At 37.6% G+C, this 21,937-nt stretch overlaps 1 protein-coding gene across 15 annotated transcripts in view; it reads right to left on the bottom strand.

Annotated features, from left to right (window-relative positions):
* Positions 1 to 21,937, bottom strand: part of PAM (peptidylglycine alpha-amidating monooxygenase) — a 280,942-nt gene that overhangs the window by 139,565 nt on the left and 119,440 nt on the right. For 13 of the 15 annotated variants that reach the window (XM_024739687.1, XM_024739688.1, XM_024739683.1 and 10 more), the window contains 2 exons: positions 12,557 to 13,001; positions 11,478 to 11,598 (listed from right to left, as the gene is read on the bottom strand). In XM_024739687.1, the coding sequence (XP_024595455.1) occupies positions 11,478 to 11,598; positions 12,557 to 12,645 (210 nt within the window). In that variant the 5' untranslated portion in view covers positions 12,646 to 13,001. Of the gene's footprint in view, positions 1 to 11,477; positions 11,599 to 12,556; positions 13,002 to 21,469; positions 21,527 to 21,937 lie in introns of those variants that run through there. The other 2 variants (XM_024739680.1, XM_024739685.1) reach the window with 2 other exon arrangements.

The following is a 21,937-nucleotide window of genomic DNA, read 5'->3' as shown; positions in this document are numbered from 1 at the left end:
CAAACTCGCGTCCCCTGCAGCGGCAGGCGGACTCTCAACCACTGTGCCACCAGGGAAGCCCCCTTCATTTGCTTTTCTTTTAGGTTGCTTGTCTTCCTAGTAGTCTGTGTGACCTCTTTTTATATTTGGCATATTAGCCTTTTTTCTGTCATATATGTTTTTTTACTCATTCTCAGTCTACTCTTAGTTAAACAACTCTTATCTTTAAAAGTTTGTGTGTGTGTGTGTGTGTGTGTGTGTGTGTGTATATAATCCTTTTACCTTTCTAGTTTCTTCTATAGTTAGTGGCCTGTTCAGTTTTTTAAGGACCTTTTTAGGTCAATTTGGATAGCTAATTATTTTCTAGAAAATCACTATTTCCTCAAGATTATTAAAGTTACCAACAGTGGGACCTCCCTGGTGGCGCAGTGGTTAAGAATCCACCTGCCAATGCAGGGGACACAGGTTCGATCACTGGTCCGGGAAGATCCCACATGCCGCATAGCAACTAAGCCCATGAGCCACAACTACTGAAGCCTGCACACCTACAGCCCGGGCTGCACAACAAGAGAAGCCACCGCAATGAGATGCCCGTGCCCCGCAATGAAGAGTAGCCCCTGCTCACTGCAACTAGAGAAAGCCCGCACACAGCAACAAAGACCCAATGCAGCCAAAAATGAATAAATAAATAAACTTATTGTTAAAAAAATTTACCAACAGAGGTGCACATAATAGTATCTAAAATGTTTTCTTTACACTTTCTAATGATAATGCATAATTTTTTCACTTTTTAATCTTTAGTTAGGCTTGCCATGAGCTTATCCATTTTAATGGATATTCAAAGAAATGATTTCTTATTTCGTTTATATTATTTGACCTATTTTATAAATTTCAGCTTTTATCTTTATTAATTCTTCCTTTTCACTGATTTGATTGCTATCTTCCTCATTTTTTCTTTTTTTTGCGGAACGCGGGCCTCTCACTGTTGTGGCCTCTCCCGTTGTGGAGCACAGGCTCCGGACGCGCAGGCTCAGCGGCCATGGCTCACGGGCCCAGCCGTTCTGCGGCATGTGGTATCTTCCCGGACCGGGGCACGAACCTGTGTCCTCTGCATCGGCAGGCAGACTCTCAACCGCTGCGCCACCAGGGAAGCCCTATCTTCCTCATTTTTAAGTTGAATTATCTATATAATTTTACTTTCATTCTACTTTTTCATTATAAAAGAATTTAAGGCTATCAGTTTTTCTCTGAGTACTGCTTTAGCTGGGTCTCATGGGTTTTGTTATAAAGTATTTGCCTTGCCGTTACTCTCTAGATAATTTATAATTTCAGTTTTTATTTTTCTCCTTGTTTCATGGGTTGTATAGAAGAATTGTCCTTAATTTCTAAGTAGAAAGTTTTCCATGGCATCTCTTAAAAGTCTATTTCTAGTTTTATTGGATTATCATCAGAGGGTAAGAGCTATAAAACTCTAATTATTGTAGTAAACTGAAGTTTCTTAATGTCTAGCCAAGTGATTTTTAAAAAATATTTTATATACATTCAAAAATGTATATTCTCTTTCTAAAATGTAAAATTTTATGTCTACATATATATTAAATTACATTTACTGTATGTTAAAAGTATTAAATTATTCTGTTGACTGAAATATTCAAGTTCTTTACACATTTCCTTTTTGGAGTCTATTTGATATACCAAATATCCGTCTATAATTGTATTATAACCAACTTCACCCTAAATTTTTGTTTTACATGTTTCACAGTGATGGTTTTGGTGCCTAAAGGTATATAACTGTTCTCTTAGTAAACTGTGCCTACTAGATTCTTTTAAAGACAAAATGATAAAAGTTGAGGTTCTGATTATGTCATCTGTTTAGAGCACTATTTCTAGAATGGTGCCCTTTATAGGGATTCTATATTGCTTCTATTTTATGTTGTTTTTTTGGCTGCGAGGCATGTGGGATCTCAGCTCCTGAGCACGGATCAAACCCACACTCCCTGCTTTGGAAGGCAAAGTCTTAACCATTGGACCACCAGGGAAGCCCCTTTATAGGGATTCGAAATGTTTGTTTCCAAATCTCTCTCTCTATCCGTGAACTACATTCTTCAAATCCTACTGCCTCCACAAAGATTTTCCTAATGAAGAAAGAGAGAAATGCAGAGTCTAATCTGCTTGTATAATGTGCTTTAGAAAATTATGATTGTGGTCCTGACCAAAGTATTGTTGCAATCACCCTCTTCATGCTCAACTTGATCCTTTCTAATTCTTTATTTCAACTATTCTAAGGTATTTATAATACCTTGGTGCCTTGCATTAGTTACTTGATAACATGCCTTAACTCATCCATTGTAATGTACTTTAGGGCAAAAATAATAATAACTAATTATTTCCTGAGTGATATTGGGCTTTACACATACTAACTCCCTTAACTACAATCCTATCAGGTAAGAACTATTATTATCCCCATTTTACAGATGAGGAAACTGAAGCTCATTAAGGGTTAAATATCTTGCCTAAGATCTTGCAGCCAGCAAGTTGCAGAACTAGAGTTCTGATTTGTCTTTTCCCCATAATGACTTATAACTGGAATAAGGGATGAGAGACAAAGGAGTAGAAAAAGATTGCAGGAAAAATGAAGAACTTTGGAGGTCGCTATAAAGTCTTTGGTTTTAAACGTGAGGGGTACGAAAAGTTCTTAAAGGGTATTCGTAGAAGGGTGATGTGATCTGATTTCTGTTTTAACAGGATCCCTGTGGCTGCAGTATAGAGCACAGACTCTAGGGATATAAGAGTGCAAGGCGGATCAGTTGGGAGAGCTATTGTAATAATCCAGAAAAGATGATGGTGCATGGGCCAGAGTGGGAAAGATGGGTGTGGTGACAAAGGGCTGGATTCTGGATATATATGGAAGGTAGAACCAATAAGATTTTCTGGCATATCGTTTATGGGGTGTGAGAAAGAAGAACCAAGAAAGACGCCAGTCTATTTGGCCTAGAGAAACTATAACACAGGAATTGTCATTTACCGAGATGGAGAAGTATGAAATACAATATTTCAAATGAGAACTCTTGGGGGCTTCCCTGGTGGTGCAGTGGTTGGGAGTCCGCCTGCCGATGCAGGGGACACGGGTTCGTGCCCCGGTCCTGGAGGATCCCACATGCCACAGAGCGACTGGGCCCGTGAGCCATGGCCGCTGAACCTGCGCGTCTGGAGCCTGTGCTCCGCAACGGGAGAGGCCACAACAGTGAGAGGCCAGCGTACCGCAAAAAAAAAAAAAAAAAAAGTTATTGAACAATTTAGGATGGAGCCAGTAATTTATATTTTGTCTTTTTAACTAAAGGAAGCTTTTATTTTACAATATATGTGTAATAAAAAAAATGTCTATAATAGTAACATTTTCTGGGAAACACATAAGCCATTAATAGATTGGCAGCACAGAATTATGAAATAAGCATGCATCTCAGATTCAAATAAATCTGTATTTAAATCCTTGTTCTTCAATTTACTGGCTATTTGGCTATGGATTTATAGCTTATTTAATCTCCCTTAGTTTCAATTTCTCATATAAAAAAATTGGAATGATAGTACCTTGAACACAAAGTTTTTATGAGAATTATGAGCCAGTGCTTGTAAAGTGCCTAGTACAGTAGCGTGACATAATGAGCGCTGAATAAATGTTTTCTCCTTTAAAAAATTTACCAGAAAAAAAGAAAACAAAAAGGACTCTAAATCTTATTGAGAAAACAGGTGATCATAAGGGGGTCTCTTACACTGTAGTTACTTTTTCTAATATCCTCTTTAGGTATCATGTTAATTCAAAAATATCAAACATTAATTGAAAATAAAAGTCTCCTTTTTATTTCTCATTTTTAATAAAGAAAGAAAAAATGGTCAATGTATATTTGCAGCTCTGAACTCAGATATATGACATGTTTAGATTATTCTCACAGTGGCAAACATTGTTAATAGTTCAACCATATGTTCCCTAAGTGGACATTAAATAGGTTTTAGTAAAAATAAAGGTGAAGCATCATAATTTAAACTTAACAATTAGCAATGAGCTACATGAAACTTTAATTTGCCATTTACAAGATCCATTTAACATTTTTGTATTCTATTTATTTGTCTAGTTGAGCCTTGCTGTTAAAACAAGGGGTGAATTATACAAATAAATACAACTTAAGATTTGACATGTAGCATCCTAAATGATACCAATCCTGAACATTCAAAAGAGAAAGTGGAAAAAACAATTTAATGTGACGCAGCTAAGTAAACAAAAAAGGGTCTGGTAACCGTCCTTTCTAATAATCACAAAATTCTCTTTGCTATTAGCTTCTCCATTGGTAAAATAGATAATATTACGTCCTCAGTTTGGGGAGGGGAAAGGGTATAGCATTTTAATCTCCTTTGTTGCTCTTTTTCCAAATCTTGGAATTTTATACACTTTGCCTAAGTCTTCCTAAATAAAAAGCAAATACTAGTCCAGAATTTGGATATTTCTTGATTTCCCTTCTTCAATAACAAGATCACCATCCTCTTTCTATTTTTTCATAAAGGGAGAAAAAAATAAGAACAGAGGAAAAAGAAACACTAAAAGCCATAAGTCATGTTCATTTTAAGACAATGACTTAATGGAACCAGTTTTCACTCATAGTCTATTTTTTCCTGCAACAGAAACGCACTGGTGCAGGACTTGCTACTGGAGCCACCACTTCTGTCTTTCACACTCTTGGCCTCACAATTCTTAATATTTTCCAGACAGCTTCTCACAGTCAAATCCCATTAGCCATGTTTGTTCAAGTGTACAGATTGAATCAGAAGAGGTGTAGGGGCAGACAGGCCAGAGGACTAGAGAAGGTAAGAAGGAACTGATTGCTAATCACACAGAGGTGGTCAGGGAATCCATGGGGGTTGCAAGTTCAAGCTCTGGAGTCAGGTGCAGATAGCCCCTGGCATTTCCCAGCAATCACCCAGCTGCTTTAGGAAGAGCTCGGATCCATTCTCTACAATGAGTATAACAGATAACCTACGGCTGATGCCCAGAAGGCTGAGGTTAATTTTCTCCTTTTGTGCAATGAGGCTTAAGCGGAAAGTCAAGCTGGCCTGTGAGGAGAAATGGAAGTGTGGGGTGTCTCCCTTCCTTTAATTTTTGTGTCCAAAAGAAAAAAGAGTTTTTATTTTTTTAAAATGCAAATATTATTACATACTAATAACTAGAGCTGAGACAAGTAAATTACAAACCCCGAAGAACTGAAAATTATTCCAGTAAAGCCTCACTTTTCTGGGCTCCTTTCTAATTTTGTCCTGAATTTTAAACACTAACTAGGGACACTTTTTTTTTTTCCCCATAATGATTGAATTAAAAATATATAGATTTGGGACTTCCCTGGTGGCACAGTGGCTGGGAGTCTGCCTGCCAGTGCAGGGGACAAGGGTTCGATCCTTGGTCCGGGAAGATCCCACATGCTGCAGAGCAACTAAGCCCGTGTGCCACAACTACTGAGCTTGTGCTCTATAGAGCCCGTGAGCCACAACTGCTGAGCCTGCGTGCCGCAACTGCTGAGGCCCGCGTGCCTGGAGCCCGTGCTCCACAACAGAAGAGGCCACCGCAGTGAGAAGCCCACACACCACAGCAAAGAGTAGCCCCCGCTTGCCACAACTACAGAAAGCCCATGTGCAGCAACGAAGACCCAACGCAACCAAAAATAAATAGAATTGATTCTTAAAAAAAATATATATATATATATTTTTTTTTTAACATGTTACAATATCCCCCAAATCAGCCATAAGGCAAACTTCTGTATAACTAAGTGACTTTACATGAAAAGGTTTAATCAGCATTCTGAACATAAAATGAAAGCACCACCGCAATTCTGCATTTACCTTGTGTATTACCTCTTTGATAAGCATATATCCTGAGGAAATGGTGTTTATAAGTGATGTTATGATAATAGCTTGATGTTTTAAAACTGATTTCTTAAACTAGTGCAGTAAGAAAAGACTGTGAAAGCTGGGTTCTCATTATGTGGTTGTACATGCCTTGTGGAGGTAAGCGAACTTTCTCCCTTCTTCTGTTAGAAAATGAAAAAGTTAAAATATATTAGTAAACATTTTCTAATGGTTCTTCATTGGGGAGAAAAAAGCAAAGGGAAACATCGAGGGAAGCTCTTGAGAAAATTTTGTAGGGAGTATTTTGTTCATTCTGGTTTTATTTCAACAACTACATTCTTTCACCATTATTTTAAAATAAGTGATAAGGCTCTAATTTCAAGTTTTTCAACTTGTTGCTCTGGGTTGTCTGATCTTTAAACTCAGAATTGTTCTATTTTCTTTCATTCCTGGTGATAGATATTTGTGCTTAGGAACACAGAGGAAGACCACTTTCTGATTTTAAAGCATGATCTGTGACTCTTCAAAAGATAAAGAATGAAACCATAATTTGCAAGAGGTTCAGAAAGGAAACAGTGTATTCCTTCATAGTTCTCAAATCACTCCCAAAATAAGGGAAGAAAATGGCAGCCTAACACATCCTAATGGAAAGAAATTCAATTATTACATGGTTTCAAGTTATTAGGTTAAAGAGAAAATATTTAATTTTTGTAAAATTATATTTTTTACAAATTAGTTTACATTTGTGAATCCTTAAACCAAGACTGCAGAGGACCTATGTGGCACAAATAACAATTAAATAAAATGCTATGTAAACACAGGATTTGAAAGGGCTTGAACTAGATAAGAGTAATTTTTTAATAAGGTCAATATACAAAGTTCTCAGCAAAGTGAGGAAATCTAGGCTGATTTCAAATAAATATAGAAAAAAATTAAGGTTTCATACTTATGAAATTCCTTTTGATAACTTCTTTTCTAGGCATAAAAGATATATAAGAACTTTGAGAAGAACATACATCCATTCTCAGTGTTCATTCTCTGATCATAAGGGCTATTTTTAATGGAAATTACTTAAGAATAAGCACACTGAAAGATTTACTTCCTTGCTTACTTTCCCCAGGTTTCTTTTACCCCAGTTCATACTTCCTATTTTTCTTCATTGGCCACCTTTCCTCTCCTTATTATGATGTCTTACCTTCTCCATGAAGTAATTACTGGAAGTAAAGAGCTGGCAATTTCCTTCTCATCTTAAGGCTCTTTCACATTTCCCTCAACACACAAAATAACAATGAATTCATATTTTGTAAGAACTTAGCACATACAGGGCAACTGAACAATGCCACTGGTATTACCTTGCTCAGTCCTCAGAAGAACCCTGGGTACGTACTATTATTTTTTATTTTTTATTTTTTTGCGGTACACGGGCCTCTCACCGCTGTGGCCTCTCCCGTTGTGGAGCACAGGCTCCGGACGCATAGGCTCAGCGGCCATGGCTCACGGGCCCAGCCGCTCCGCGGCACGCGGGATCCTCCCGGACCGGGGCACGAACCCGCGTCCCCTGCATCAGCAGGCGGACTCTCAACCACTGCGCCACCAGGTAAGCCCGGTACATACTATTATTATTCTGTCTACAGATAAAGGAGCAGGACCAGCTAGTTAAGAAAATTCCTGAGTTGACACTACAAGAGCTGGGACAAAAATGCTGTCAGCCTGGTTCCAAAACCTACATTCTAGCCCACTAGATTTGGCTGATATTGAGACAATACACTTTATGTCAACTCACTGTAATTATGTCTTATTTATTTTATTTTATAATCAAACCCCCATGGGATAGTTAACACATCAAATTGATGATAGCACCTTACAATGACCATGAGCTGGCAGCTTATCAAATTATTTTGTTTGTTGAGATGACAGCTGGTGACAGCAAAAACGCACAGGGGCCCTTGGTTAGAAAGAAAATCAAATGAGGAAGAAAAAGTGTTAAAAGAAAAAGTCTCAAAATATCACCACTTCAAGGCTCTGGATTTGAAGCCAGTGCCATCAGACACCAGATTCTACTTACTTTACCTCTATTTTAGGCTACTTAAAAGCTGCTTACTCTTCTCCCTAATCTTCCCAAAGCCTGAAAAACACTGATTAACAAGAAATTTATTAAAGAGGATGGAAATTATTTTTTGAAATTTCAAGTCAGAAGACAAAGAGTGAGCTCACTTTGAATATAAAATTGACATTGCAATAGATAATAAACTACTTTCCCTAGACTCTCCGAAGCTGGTTTAATGGGAGCAATTTTTAAAAAGGCTGCTTTGAAGTCTAGGGTATGGCTGAATGGACTGCATCTCAGAGGTCTGACATGATTGGATATTCTTTGGTAAGACACCAATCTAGATCTGTATTCCATCAACAAAATTAGTTGTACTATCTGAATTATAGCTAAGGTTCTTTCCACCTCTACTCTACATCTGCTTGTTTCGCTATCCAAGCCTACCTAACAAACTCAAGTTCCCCGAGGAAAACACTTAAATCAGATTCATTGATGCATCATTCGTTATTGCCGAAACTTAAGATTTACTTTATGAAAAAAAAAATCTGTTGAGTGAATATATCTCTTTAACCAACTTGGTCTGCCTCAATTAACAACTCAAGTTCTGGGTCCTCAGTTCCTTCTTTCCTTAACCTTTGTTGTTCTTCTTGATCTTCTGCCATCAAAAAAAAATACATTTTAACTTCTCAAGGCCCTTCCTTGTTTCTATGCTTTCCTTATATGATATTTTCTTATATGATTTTTTAAATGTTCTGGTCTTCATATTATAGTTATTCTTGATTTCTTTTTCCTTTTTTTTTTTTTTGTTGTTGTTCTTTATCAGTTTCTCCATGTTTTTTGGCCAACTGTTCTTATTCCCTTCCATCGTTTATTTTTGTCCTCTAATAGTTGTTCTTTCTTTCTTTCCTTGCCTTCTTAGCTCCTTTTCTCTTAAGGATCTGTATTAAACTTAGTTTCATCTGCATTTTAAGAAAAGAATACTTTCTCCACCAAAAGTATTCACACTATCACAGTTCTGGATCTTCCTCACTAAGAACAGAGTTTAGGAGGAAAGGGTTTCTGGGGTTTCTGTATCCATCTCTTCCTGGGTACACTCAACAGGAGTATAATTACCACTTCTCATGAAGGTTTATTAGGTATATGATCTATATGTCAGCCTGATCAAGTCAGTAAATACTCGTGGCATGTGGTCAATAGAAAGTGGTAGGGAAAGTGGAAGAAACATTCAACAACCAGTTCTGAGCTGACCAGAAAGAACAAGGGAATCTCTTACCCAGTTAGGCAGCTTCAGTTACAAGTCAGAGAAAACCCAACTTAGTCTGGTTGAAACAAGAAAGGCTAACATAAAGGAAAACTGCCTAAGTAGCAATGTCAGCAAGAACCTCTGTTCTTTCAGTCTTTGCATTGCCGTCTATGGTATTAGTTTTGTTCTAGACATGGCTCCTCTCACGAACTCAGCAGACCCTAGGACTACATGCCCTTTGCTCACATGCAACAAAAACATGCATTCCCAGCAAAAGATTTGATCGGACTGGTCTAGGTCACACACCTTCTTCTCAACCAGTCATTGTGGAAGGAGAAGTGGAATGCAGTGATTTGCTAATCCTACTCTATGTACTCCACCTCTGGATCCTGGGTAGACAGCTCCAGGAACCACATGGTTTCAGAGGAGCAGCAACGAGGAACTGTATTCTGGGAAGGCAACCAGCAAATGTCCACTGCACGAGGCAAAGCTGAACGCAGCTAGTGCAAAATAACAAGCTGTAATTTACTTGTTAATATACGTTCTTTTTTCCACAGAGTTATTTTTCTAATTATAAGATTACAAAAAAGTGAGTTAACACATTTTACTTTACGAAAATAGAGTTCCTTTTTATTCTTTTATAATCAATTCCTTTAGGACTCTTTCTGAGAATGTTCACCCCAACACAGTTACCTATTATTATTAAATAATTTAAATGTTTTTACTGTAAAATAATGAGAAGAAGAAACACAATAATAAACTACAGCAAAAGATTATTTGAGAAAATGATATTCTTGTAGGAGAAAAGTGCTTAAAGACTAATTAGTGAATTTTTAAAAAATATTTATTTATTTGGTTGTGCCAGGTCTTAGTTGCAACAGGCAGGCTCCCTAGTTGTGGCATGCAAACTCTTAGTTGCGGCATGCATGTGGGATCTAGTTCCCTGACCAGGGATCAAGCCCAGGCCCGCTGCACCACCAGGGAAGTCCCATGAATATTTTTAAAAAGTAATATAACGCCACTTTAAACAAATATACGGAAAAATCACTTTTAAAAGTGAGAAGAGAAAGAAGAATCACATTTCATAAGTGAGCAACTATCACTGTTCTCTCCTATTCCCAATCTCATTATATCTCTTTTTACTAAGTACTAAATAAAGACCTTATAAAATTAAAGGCCAGGACACTAATAACTAAACACACAGAAAAGTAATTTGCCTGGTCATTTGTGGATGGGCAGGGGTGAGGAGGTGGGGGCCAATTTGACAACAGTAGTTATTTATAGATACTTAGACCATACACGGGTATTGTATTCAAATAAATGCATGTCAATCCTTAGTCCTTCAAAAAGACCACGTGTATTTTCTTAGAGCTCCAAATGTCAATTTCAAAAGTATTCTCCCCAATACCTAGAATACCTTTATTTTCTCAGTACTTTAAAATAGAAGAAAGAAAAGAAAAATAGAATGCTATCTGCAACAATGAGTCATCAGCCACTGCAGCTCTACAACATCCAGGTCTTCCCCTGTCTCTGCAGCCCTTCAAAAGAGGAAGACTATCTTTTAATGACGCACATAAATCTCTGCACTGCCTGGCTGAAAAGCATAATTAATTCTGGCCTTTTTATGCTTAATGAAACACGTTGCTCACATGACAGCAGTGGGTTTGAGCTTCTCCTGTATACCTAAAATAGGGAAAGCCCTAGCAACAACCCAGTTCTACTCAAAATGCTGTGTAAGTCACGGTGGTATGAATTCTGCTACTACTTCAAAATATATCTCTCATGACAAGCAAATCACTCTAAAGAAAACTCACAATCAACCACCTGCATGAACAGTTTTTTTTTTAACTTTTATAAGTGTGGAATGTTTTATTTTTCGAATTCTTGGCAGTAAACACATGCTTTTATTTCTCAACTTGTGGCTGGGATAGAAGGGTATTTAAACAACCTAATCTCTTAGATGCAGCTGCTCAATATCATTTCCCTTTATTAGAATAATTTTTCATATTTTAATATACACTTACATGCTGCATTTCGAAGGCTATTACTCCACTGAGAATTTCAAAACAAATTTTCAAGGTTACATTTCAAAACACAAATAATACGGATAAACTTTTTAGAAAGAAATTTAACTGAAAGACTTACCTTAAAAAATTTACTTCTCTTTATAATATTCAATTATTCTAGCCCTATTTGAGGAGTCTTGAAAGCAAATGCCTACTTTTCAAACACGTTACTACTGCTGTAAATGCAGTTTCTTTGCTTTAATTATAGAATGTATACAGAATATGTGAATAATGAAATAAGAATTCCTCTCACCTGTTTGGGAGTAACCCCAGGCATGCGAATATCCAATGCAAAATCTGATGAATCAACAGGAATTACTGGTCTGGTGGTACCAAGACATTCATTAGAAAATGATCTGGTAGTTTCTTTAAACCTGAAAAAAGAAGACAATTTCAATATCCTTGAACATAATGGTATCTTATGCTCATCCGGACGTGAGAAAGGGAAAAAAAAAGAAATTCTATGACTTTAAAGATTGTTGATTTAGACCCAATGAAAAGATGTAATAACCACATAACATTCTATAATATTCTCAGAACTGCATTGTATAGTTCAAGAGCTATATATACCCAACTTGAGAGCAAAATATAATCAAAGCAACCTAGCAGCCTACATTTAAAACTTAATTCAATAAAAATTTGTCAAATATACATTTGTTTCTAGTTAATGAAAGTATAGTATAAATAAATTATAATTATCACAGGCCTGTCAATCCTCTAATGGCAGAAATATTAACTACAAGCCAGTAAGTGACTATTTTATGAATGTCCAGTATTACTAGTCAGCAACAAAAAACCAACAGTAATATTGCTAGGAGGTGGAGTTTTATGGGGGTGGGGGGAAGACTGTGATGTGAATTACAAATGTACAGGTGCATAAATATTTAACATAGTAATTATGAGGAGTGTGTATACAGCTCAATGTTTTCTCGTGAGCTATTACAGTCCATGATCTGCTTCTCCCCACCAGTTACCTACCTTTATATTTTATTCTTCGGGCTGTTATAAACAAGAAGGCATTCAAGTCTAAACGACTATATTGTAGTTTCTGAAATATGTCCCCAAGAGGGAGTGATTAGTATTGGAAATCACAACTTCTAAGTGGAGTTTTGAAAGCCAGTGCAGCTTGGCTACAAAACAGTGGGCTTTTTCTGCAAGGGGGACTTTTACAAGAAGTTATTGTGCTAAAATTCCAAGTGATTTCAGCAAAGTTAATCAACCATGTATATTTCTCCAACACTCCGGTTCATAAGTGATTACATTTTTCAGGAGCATGCACAGAAACCATCCAAACAACATTTCGCCTCTTTAAAAACAAAAACAAACACCCACCTCTTAAAGACAGAAAGTGGGCTTCTGAAACCCAAACAGCTGCTTTGAAAAACAAGGAGGAGAACTAGCAGGCTACGAAAGCCAGCCATGGCCACGCCGCTCCGGCCCCGCCGGGAGGACCCGGCAGCGCAGCGCTGGGCTGGGGCCGGCGGTCGGGCAGCGGCGCCGCCAGCAGCCGCTACTTCATGGCCGGGGAGCGGCGGGCGTTCGGCGACGGCCACACACCATCTGCCTGCGAGAGCTGCGAGGTGTCTGGATCAAGAGCCGCAGGCAGAACCCCGTGGGAAGGCGGTACTTTTGTCAGGTCCGCAAGCGGAAGCTCTCCTCCCTTCAGAGCTGCTTTCTGCCCTGGTGCTGGGGCTAGACGTGAGTGTTCCTTATCACTCGGGGATGACAGGGACTGTGAGGGATATCACACAAACCCGCGTCAGTCATCATTCAGAACCTGCAAAAATAGAAGCAGATAATGGATGACTAACACGTTACAGCATTTGTGCTCAGCAAATCCCAGCTGAGGTTCTTCAATACATTAGTAGTTTCACAAGCTTGAGCCCAAGCCTGGTGAAAATGCTGGTCTGTTGATCTCCCTCCCCCAAGACCAGCCCCCAAGATTTCAAAAACCCCCATAGCCCCTGTTCTGCCTTTTCCTCTTTCCTCCTCCCTCACACCCACTCTCTCCTTTTCTCTTCTACTTCTTTCCCCCTTTTACCTCACAACCACCCCAGGCATCCGGATTTCTTCTCCTTACTTCCTATGTCACTCCCTTCTATTATCAAAAATGCACTTAATACCTCTGCTGAATGTAAACAAAGATACTCACAAAAATGATAGGCTAAGGCACAAGAAAAGGAAAAAAAGAAACTAAGGCACAGACAAAGCACTTGGATACAACAGTAATCAGAAAGAAAAAGACTTTGAGAACAAAGGCATGTTTACATATATGCATCACAGAGCTATAGATCCAAGAAGAAAGATACCCTCTGCCAAGAATGATCACCACAGAAGTAATTGCTGAAGTTCTCAGAATTACTTTAAAACAAATCAAAAATCTATAGCTAACACAATATATGAAATGTAAGCACCTACTAAAAAATCCTGCATCTAATATACAAAGTAATAATTCCTTACTTATAAGGCATGCCTCCCAAAAGATATTCTTTCCTGAATAAGGTTTGGAGACTTACAATGCAATACAATTAGAGGCAGTAAGGAGAATCTCAGCTGGCTCCCACATGAATTTTATATACAAAGGATATGATCAAAACCTTTACATTAATATAAATGACAGGCCATACGGAACTAATGCAACATCTCAACATTTTGTCAAGAGGACTCAACTAGGCTAAATTTTAAAATATTTGTGTTTAGACTTTACTCTTGTTCTGAATATATTTCAGACTATGTATCAAGTATGTACATTTTAGCAAGGTATTATTTTAAAATGTATCATTCACAATATAAAAATACATTCAAAGGAAAAGATGTCTTAAAGTTCTATTTTAATCAGTAATTATAAACATGATTTGGTGAATCACAAATAAATCCATTGGCTAGATGAATAACAGTTAGAAGCAAAAATCAGTAAGATCATTAGAAGTGCTCTACAATAATAAGTTAGCCTCTAAATCATCCTCTGGAAATCACAAGATACTGTAGCTAATCTAAACAAAACAAAACAAACAAAAAATCAAACAAACACTAAGCTAAAACAAACAAAAAAGGATGACCTAAACTTTTAAGTCAGAGGAGTTCATGGTCATTGCTTTCTAGAAGAAACATACCTTACACCAAATATAAATAAAACATGATTGAATATCCAACCTATCCAAGGGTACTTGAGGCTCACCAGCAACCAAGAACCAGTTAATTTACACAAGCAATGACATTTTTAAAAGACTGATGATATTTGTTTGAACTTTCTCTTTGGCTTGCTATGTGAGCTTTCAGAACAAAAGCCTTTAGTTTTGTCTGAATCCTGTGGGTAAAGGAAAGAACTTATGGGGGAAGAGAAACAACTGGCCTGAAGGCTATGCTATTGCTTTTGTTTACAACAAAATCTAATCCTGTAAAATGACAAGGCTTAACATTCCCTGAAGTTCTTCTTTTTCTTTAAATATATGTGAAGAAGGGATTATATTTTATTATTTCATGCAGAACAGGATTCAAGGACAGTCCTTCTTCTAGTTGACAGGGAGATTTGCTATTACACAAACACTTAAAAACAAATTTAGTATTAAAATTCTCTAAAAGGAACACATCCTTAAGTGCTAGTCTTTGAAAAAAATTCCACTTATCCCTCTGATTGATTTTATTACCTTTGATGTCCCTGAACCGCCCACTAAAAGAAAAGGGAACTGAAGTTGTGGGTAAAAGCAAAGTTGCTACTTGCAGCCATGAACAGAACAAAAGGTCTTACAGAAATGAAAGCTAATTATGCTTTTTGGTTCTTGATGCCTTGTAAACTAAAGACAAAATACAAATCATCATATGAAAAAAAATCATGTCTAATCATTTCATTTGTTATTTTACAATGACTGATAATTGTGGAATATATGTGTGTGTGTATGTATGTGTGTGTATATATAATATTCAAATCTTAGTATTCTTGTTTAGGATAAAAAAATTCAACATAGATTTCCTTGAGATAATTCAAAAAACATACTTGGCGGGAGAGGCCACAACAGTAAGAGAGGCCTGTGTACCGCAAAAAAAAAAAAAAAAAAAAACATACTTAATTTCATATTTTGTACAAAATATTATATTTTGGAATTTTATAAAATGAATAAAAGTAAAAGAGAATGTAGTCTATTAAGGGAGATCCTCATCTTCTCACAAGTAATATAAGGTAAGTTTAGAATGTACTATTCCTGTGAGAGTACTATAAAAGGGACTCGGAATTTTGAGGAAGGAAAGATCATTTCAATCTTCAAGAGGAGGGTAAGAAAAAAGAGAAAGGTAAAGCAGTCTTCACTGGAAGAGGTGGTTCTGAGCAAGAGCCTGAGTGTGGTTGGGTTTCCGCTGTGAGAGACGGAGAGTGTGTATTCCAAGTGCAGGGCACAGGAGCCCAAATGGGGAGCAGAGGATGTTTGAAAAACGAGTAATAAAGGTTCTGCCTCCTAGACTCAAGCTGCAGACCCAGATTTACTATTTTATTTGTAATACAAAGCAAATATTCTGTTTACACATTATAAATAAATTCTTAGTAAGAATGATGTATAGTTTATACCTGTACAAATATTAATTCCAGGAGCCTAGTACAGAGGACCATAAAACTCATTTGGCTTTTACAAAGTGAGCAGTCCATTCTTTTCCATTTTTATTTGAAAAAAGAAAAAAACCCAAAAAGATAGTTTAAACTTTTAATTGATCAAAGAATCAAATAAATATATTGGCCATTCACTTACTGATTCATTTATCAACAAGAAAGAACCATTATAACATTGAGGCTGACAGCTTGTAAACTGAAGGAAAACTTCCTGGACTCCTGGCTCCACCGCTGACTAGCCCTGTGAAACTGGGCAAGTATTTAGCCTCTCTTTGCCTCAACTTCCTCATCTGCAAAATGGAAATAATCCTACCACCTATCTCATAGGCCTGTTAGAAGGAATAGATGAATTCATACCCTTAGAACAACACCAGACACATAATAAATATTTGCTATTACTGTTGCTGCAACAAATATTTACTGAATGCCTAGGACTATCTTAATGTTGGGAATGGTGATAATCAAGGCAGATAAAGTTTCCACTCATAGAGATTACTTTCTAGTGGGGGAAAAAAACAAATGAAAATAATGACCAAATTATTGATTTCATTTTCTTTCAAGGAGATTTTATGTGGCTTCCTACAATGACTTATGATTAAACTGATTAAAGGATGCATATCCATTCACTTAGAAATTCAACTCTAGGAATTTATTCTTGGGCAAAAATAGAACAAGGGCACAAACATGTTTATGAGGATATTTACTAACATTGTTTATAATAACAGATAACTGGATGTTTATAATAGCAAGGAACTGGAATCAATTTAAATGCCATCAATAAGAGATTGGTAAAATTTGGGGTGTGGTACCATACATCCCTTAAAAAAGGACAGGTGGGGCTTCCCTGGTGGCACAGTGGTTGAGAGTCCACCTGCCGATGCAGGGGACACAGGTTCATGCCCCGGTCAGGGAAGATCCCACATGCTGCGGAGCGGCTGGGCCCGTGAGCCATGGCCGCTGAGCCTGCACGTCCAGAGCCTGTGCTCCGCAACGGGAGAGGCCACAACAGTGAGAGGCCCGCGTACCGCAAAAAAAAAAAAAAAAAAAAAAGGACAGGTGGATCTATTTTTATAGGCGAGGCCATATTCCATGACACATTGTTTTCTTTTTACATAATTTTAAAAAATGTTTAAACAATCTCAAACTTGTAGAAATGCTGCAAGTACAGTACAAAAAACTTTTTTTTCTTTAACCATTTGAGAGTAACCAATTGCTGACCTGATGTCTCATCACCCCTGAATCCTTTAGTGTGTAATTCCTAAAGTATATCTACTATATAACCTCATGATATTTGTTTGAACTTTCGCTTTGGCTTGCTATGTGAGCATTCAGAACAAAAGCCTTTAGTTTTGTCTGAATCCTGTGGGTAATAAAAATATTCACATTGACACATTACTATCACCTAATCCTCAGTCTCCAAACTTTGCCAGCTGTACCAATGGTATCCCTTATGGCACAAGAATCAAGTTCAGAATGGACAATTGCATGTAAAGTTGTCAAGTCTCTACTTAGTCTCCTTCACTCCAGGACAGTTTCTGTCTTTAAATTTTATGCCCTTGACTCTATTGAAGATTGCAGGCCAGTTATTTTGTAGAACGCCTCTCAATTCGTGTTTGTTTTCTGCTTATTAGGACTAGATTCAGGTTGTGCATCTCTGCCAGGAATATCACAGAAGTGACGCTGTGTTCTTTTCACTGCATCTATATTAGTTGCCCATAGCTGCATATCAAATTACTCCAAAACTTAATAGTTGAAAACAATAAACATTCTCTTGCACAGTTTCTGTGCATCGGGTAAAGAAGTAGCTTAGCTGGGTGATTCTCTCATGAGATTTCAAGCAAGATGTTGGCAACGGCTGCAGTCATCTGAAGGCTTGACTGGGGCTGGAGAATTTGCTTGCAAGATGGCTCACTCACAAGGCTGGCAAGTTAGTGCTGGCTGTCGGCAAAAACAACATCTCCTCACTATGTGGCCCTCTCTCTAGGGCTGCTTGAGTGTCTTTACAACATGGCAGCTGGCTTCTCCCAAAGTAAGCAATATTTTTGGGGACTAAGCATCAGAAGTCACATACCATCACTTCTATAATATGCTATCCATTACACAAGTTGGCCAAACTCAGCATGGATGAAGACTACCCCAGGGCATGAATGCTAGGAGATGAGAAGCTGGCTACCACAGCATCCTATTAGGTGGCTTGCAATTTTGATTTGTCCCACTACTGATGATGTTAACTTTGATCATATAATTAAGGTGACATCTTCCAGGCTTTTCCATAGTAAAGTTACCATTTTCCCCTTTTTAATTAATATTTTTTGGTGGAGAGGTTATTCATTGACTTATAAATATTACATTTCTCATCAAACTTTCATTTTATTCATTTATTTATTATATCATAATGGTCGCAAAGTTTCTTATTTTATTCAGTGGGTTTTAATCTGTTACTAATTTTATTTACTTCACTTACTTTGATGCTCAAATTATCTCAGTTGTGACTCCTTTAAGCTAGCTTTTGTGTCCTTTTGACATGTCCCATCATCCTTTGAGCACTTCCTTGCTTTCTGTGCCCCCTCTCATCTGGGCTCAAAACCCTCCACCAGGCCTTGCTTTTTGTGTTTTTCATTCCACTTGGCCTTTGCAGACACCTTACACTGGGCTGCCTACACACATGGATGCCCTCCTCACCCTGCTTGGGCCATGACATCCCATGCCAGGCCACCCGTCCTGAACGCCTACCTTACTCTGCCCCACATAACAGCTCTAGGACTGAATTTTTCAGGAAGAGAAAAGAAAGGCATTAACTTTAAAAAATCAAATTATAGAACAGTATACACATGTATTTAAAATTCTGAAGTAATATAACTCAATTAGATTTCCGATGGTCTTCAATGGGAATAGGTTGAAAAAAAAAAAAACCGAGGGGGTGATGTTCACTGTCCATTTATATGCTTTTGCAGTCTTTTAACTTTCACAAGCTTATATTACTTTTGTAGCCAGAAGAAAATAGGGATATTTATACACATACATATTTATATTTAAAATACTGAATGTGATTCCACAGATTTCAATTTATGTGTTAATTTCTATCTGAGTTTAGGTTGTGTTTTGAAATATAACTAACTCTCCTTCTTTTCCTTGGCAAGAACTTTACAAACTAAATTTTATGGTAGTTATAGCTGTAATGCAGAGTTCCTCAAACTCAGCACTAGCAACATTTTGAGCTGAACAATTCTCTGTTGCAGAGGACTGTCTTGTTCCTTACAAGATGTCTAGTGGCATCTGTGAACTCTACCCACTAGATTCCAGTTGCACTCCCTGCAGTGTGACAACCAAAAATGTCTCCAGACATTGCCAAATATCTTCTAGAAGGTCAAATCAAAAATCGCCCTTGTTGAAAACCACTGTTGTAACATGGTTCATTAAGATAAAGCTTAATTTAAATAAAATGATATAATTACACCTGAATCATTGTAAATCAATTATACTTCAATTTTTTTAGGTGATATAATTCCTTTAAATACATATAATGAGATATAAATGGACTTTTTTGGTTATTTTATAAATTTATTTTTTTGGCTGTGTCAGGTGTTCGTTGCTGCATGAGGGCTTCAGTAGTTGTGGCTCGTGGGCTCTAGAGCACAGGCTCAGTAGTTGTGGTGCACAGGCTTAGTTGCTCCATGGCATGTGGGATCTTCCCAGACCAGGGCTCGAACCCGTGTCCCCTGCAGTGGCAGGCTGCGTCACCAGGGAATTCTCTATAGATTGATTTTTAAAAGTGCTTGCAGGGACTTCCCTGGTGGCACAATGGTTGAGAATCCGCCTAGGGGACACGGGTTCGAGCCCTGGTCCGGGAAGATCCCACATGCCAAGGAGCAACTAAGCCCGTGCGCCACAACTACTGAGCCTGCGCTCTAGAGCCTGCTCGCCACAACTACTGATCCCACGTGCCGCAACTACTGAAGCCCACGCACCTAGAGCCTGTGCTCTGCAACAAGAGAAACCACGGCAATGAGAAGCCCACACACTGCAATGAAGAGTAGCCCCTGCTCGCCACAACTAGAGAAAGCCCACGCGCAGCAACAAAGACCCAACGCAACCAAAAAAATAAATAAAATTTAGAAAAGATTCCACATTAAAAATAAATAAATAAATGAATAAAGTGCTCGCAAATATGGAACTTCTAAAGAATGGGAAAAGAATATTCATAACAGCAAGTAACATTTATTGACTTATAAGCCAGATGTTGACCTTATGCATTATTATCTCACTGAATTCTTATGACTTTTAAGTACCAGTTATTATTCCCATTTTATAGATAACAGATCTAAAGCTTAGGAAAATTAATTAACTTGCTCTGGTTATACAACAGTAGAGATTTAAATCCTGGCTTGCAGCCTCCAGAATCTACCCTCTCTATGCATATTCTTCAACATAAAACAAACTCTCTACATTCTTAGGGGATGTTTTCTTCAAGTTCAACAAAAAGCAAATCCTCTGAATATCATTTTGTTGTGAAGTAACAACAGCCAGTGTTATCGAGCAATTACTATATGCCAGGCACTGTACCAACAAGCACTATATATAGATTAGCTCATCTGTATCCTTACAGCAACTCTATGAAATTTGTACCATTATCATTCCCACTTTACTGAAGTGAAAACTGGACACACAGAGTATTGGTAACTTGCCCACGGAACACAGCCAAAATATAAACGCAGGCAATCTGATGTCACAGTTAAAGCCCTCACCTGCTCAGCAATAAATGTAACCTAGTCTCTTTTTTCATTCCTATATTAGGAAGCATTAACACTTCCTCTACAACCTTACAAACATAACTCATTTAGCTAACTCAGAAAGAACAAATTGAAGATCTATGACAAGGGTCTAAATCTAGTCCCCAAAGTAGATTTTGTTTGGCTTGCAAGAATTTTTCCTAACTCTTCCCTTGAATTTGAATTCTGAGTAAATATTTCAAAATGAAAAGATTTCACATAAAAAGTGTCTCTTGAAGAGTTGTAAAAAATCTGGCATCACTGGACCCATATCTCCACATGGGAACAATTAGTCCCCTCTACTCCCTATGTATTCCCAGATCCTGAGGCCAAGGGTACTTGTTTTAACTGACACTCAACACGGAGGTGCAGTTTTGTCTGTCCAATTGTTTTGTTGTCATTTTTTACATCTGGCCAGTTTTTCTCATTAACATTACTAGCTACACCCTAAAGTCATTTGTGTTGTGACCCCAGAGGTGCACCCTTTCTTTATGTAAGAAGGTAAACTTCACCCTACACATAGCATAGCGTTTGCCACACTCAGATATACTAAGTTGCTAATTCTTTTCTTTCCTTTTCTCTTCTTTCCTTTCCTTTCCTTTTCTTCCTTTCTTTGTTTTTTAAGTCTCTCTTTTAGCAAGGCACATGAAATTGAATGGCATTTTCTGCACGTGGGTTTGTTTGGGATTCATCTCTTCTAACAGATAGTCAATTTGAAGTATTCTTCCCTTGTAAGTCAAAATTGGCTAGGTACCTATTAGAATATATAAGGTTAAACAACCTCAGGGGTACCATTCAGCATATGATTCTACTGCAATAAGAACTTGCCAACGGTAACAAATTTTACTTATTTATTTTTTTGGTTGCCATGATCCGTACCAGATGGCCTTTAAATATGTCCATTAGTCATCAAATTGTTCAGTCCTGTAAATATTTCTGTGGGGGAAAAAACAAGAGACATTATTCTTAATTAAGTTTCTCAAGTTTGACTAAATCAAATGTTACTTCATAACACATGAATCTAAATTCAGTGCTAGCATACGTTAATGTAAGATAAAACAGATCCCTGTGTTGCAATCAGCACACATCCTTTTGTACTAAGGATGCACTGGAAGTTCTCAAGAGACTTGTGCACTGCACAGGAGAGCATTAACCGTTACTGATGATGTCAGAGAGGCAGAACGGCTCCTTTGCATGGGACTCATTTGCCTACCAGTATCTTTTTTTAAATTTATAAACGTGACAAAGAATTCAGTTTCATAAGTAGAGCACAAAACACTTCTGCAGCTATAGCTGCCTTCTCCTTTAAATATTCTTGTTGAGTTGGGGGCGCAGGCCATGAGCCTG

The sequence above is a fragment of the Neophocaena asiaeorientalis genome, unplaced genomic scaffold (assembly GCF_003031525.2).
Source record: "Neophocaena asiaeorientalis asiaeorientalis breed wild unplaced genomic scaffold, Neophocaena_asiaeorientalis_V1.1 scaffold146, whole genome shotgun sequence".
NCBI lineage: Eukaryota > Metazoa > Chordata > Mammalia > Artiodactyla > Phocoenidae > Neophocaena > Neophocaena asiaeorientalis.
The sequence above is the reverse complement of the archived record's forward strand: the minus strand, read 5'-3'. Positions and strand labels throughout refer to the sequence as shown.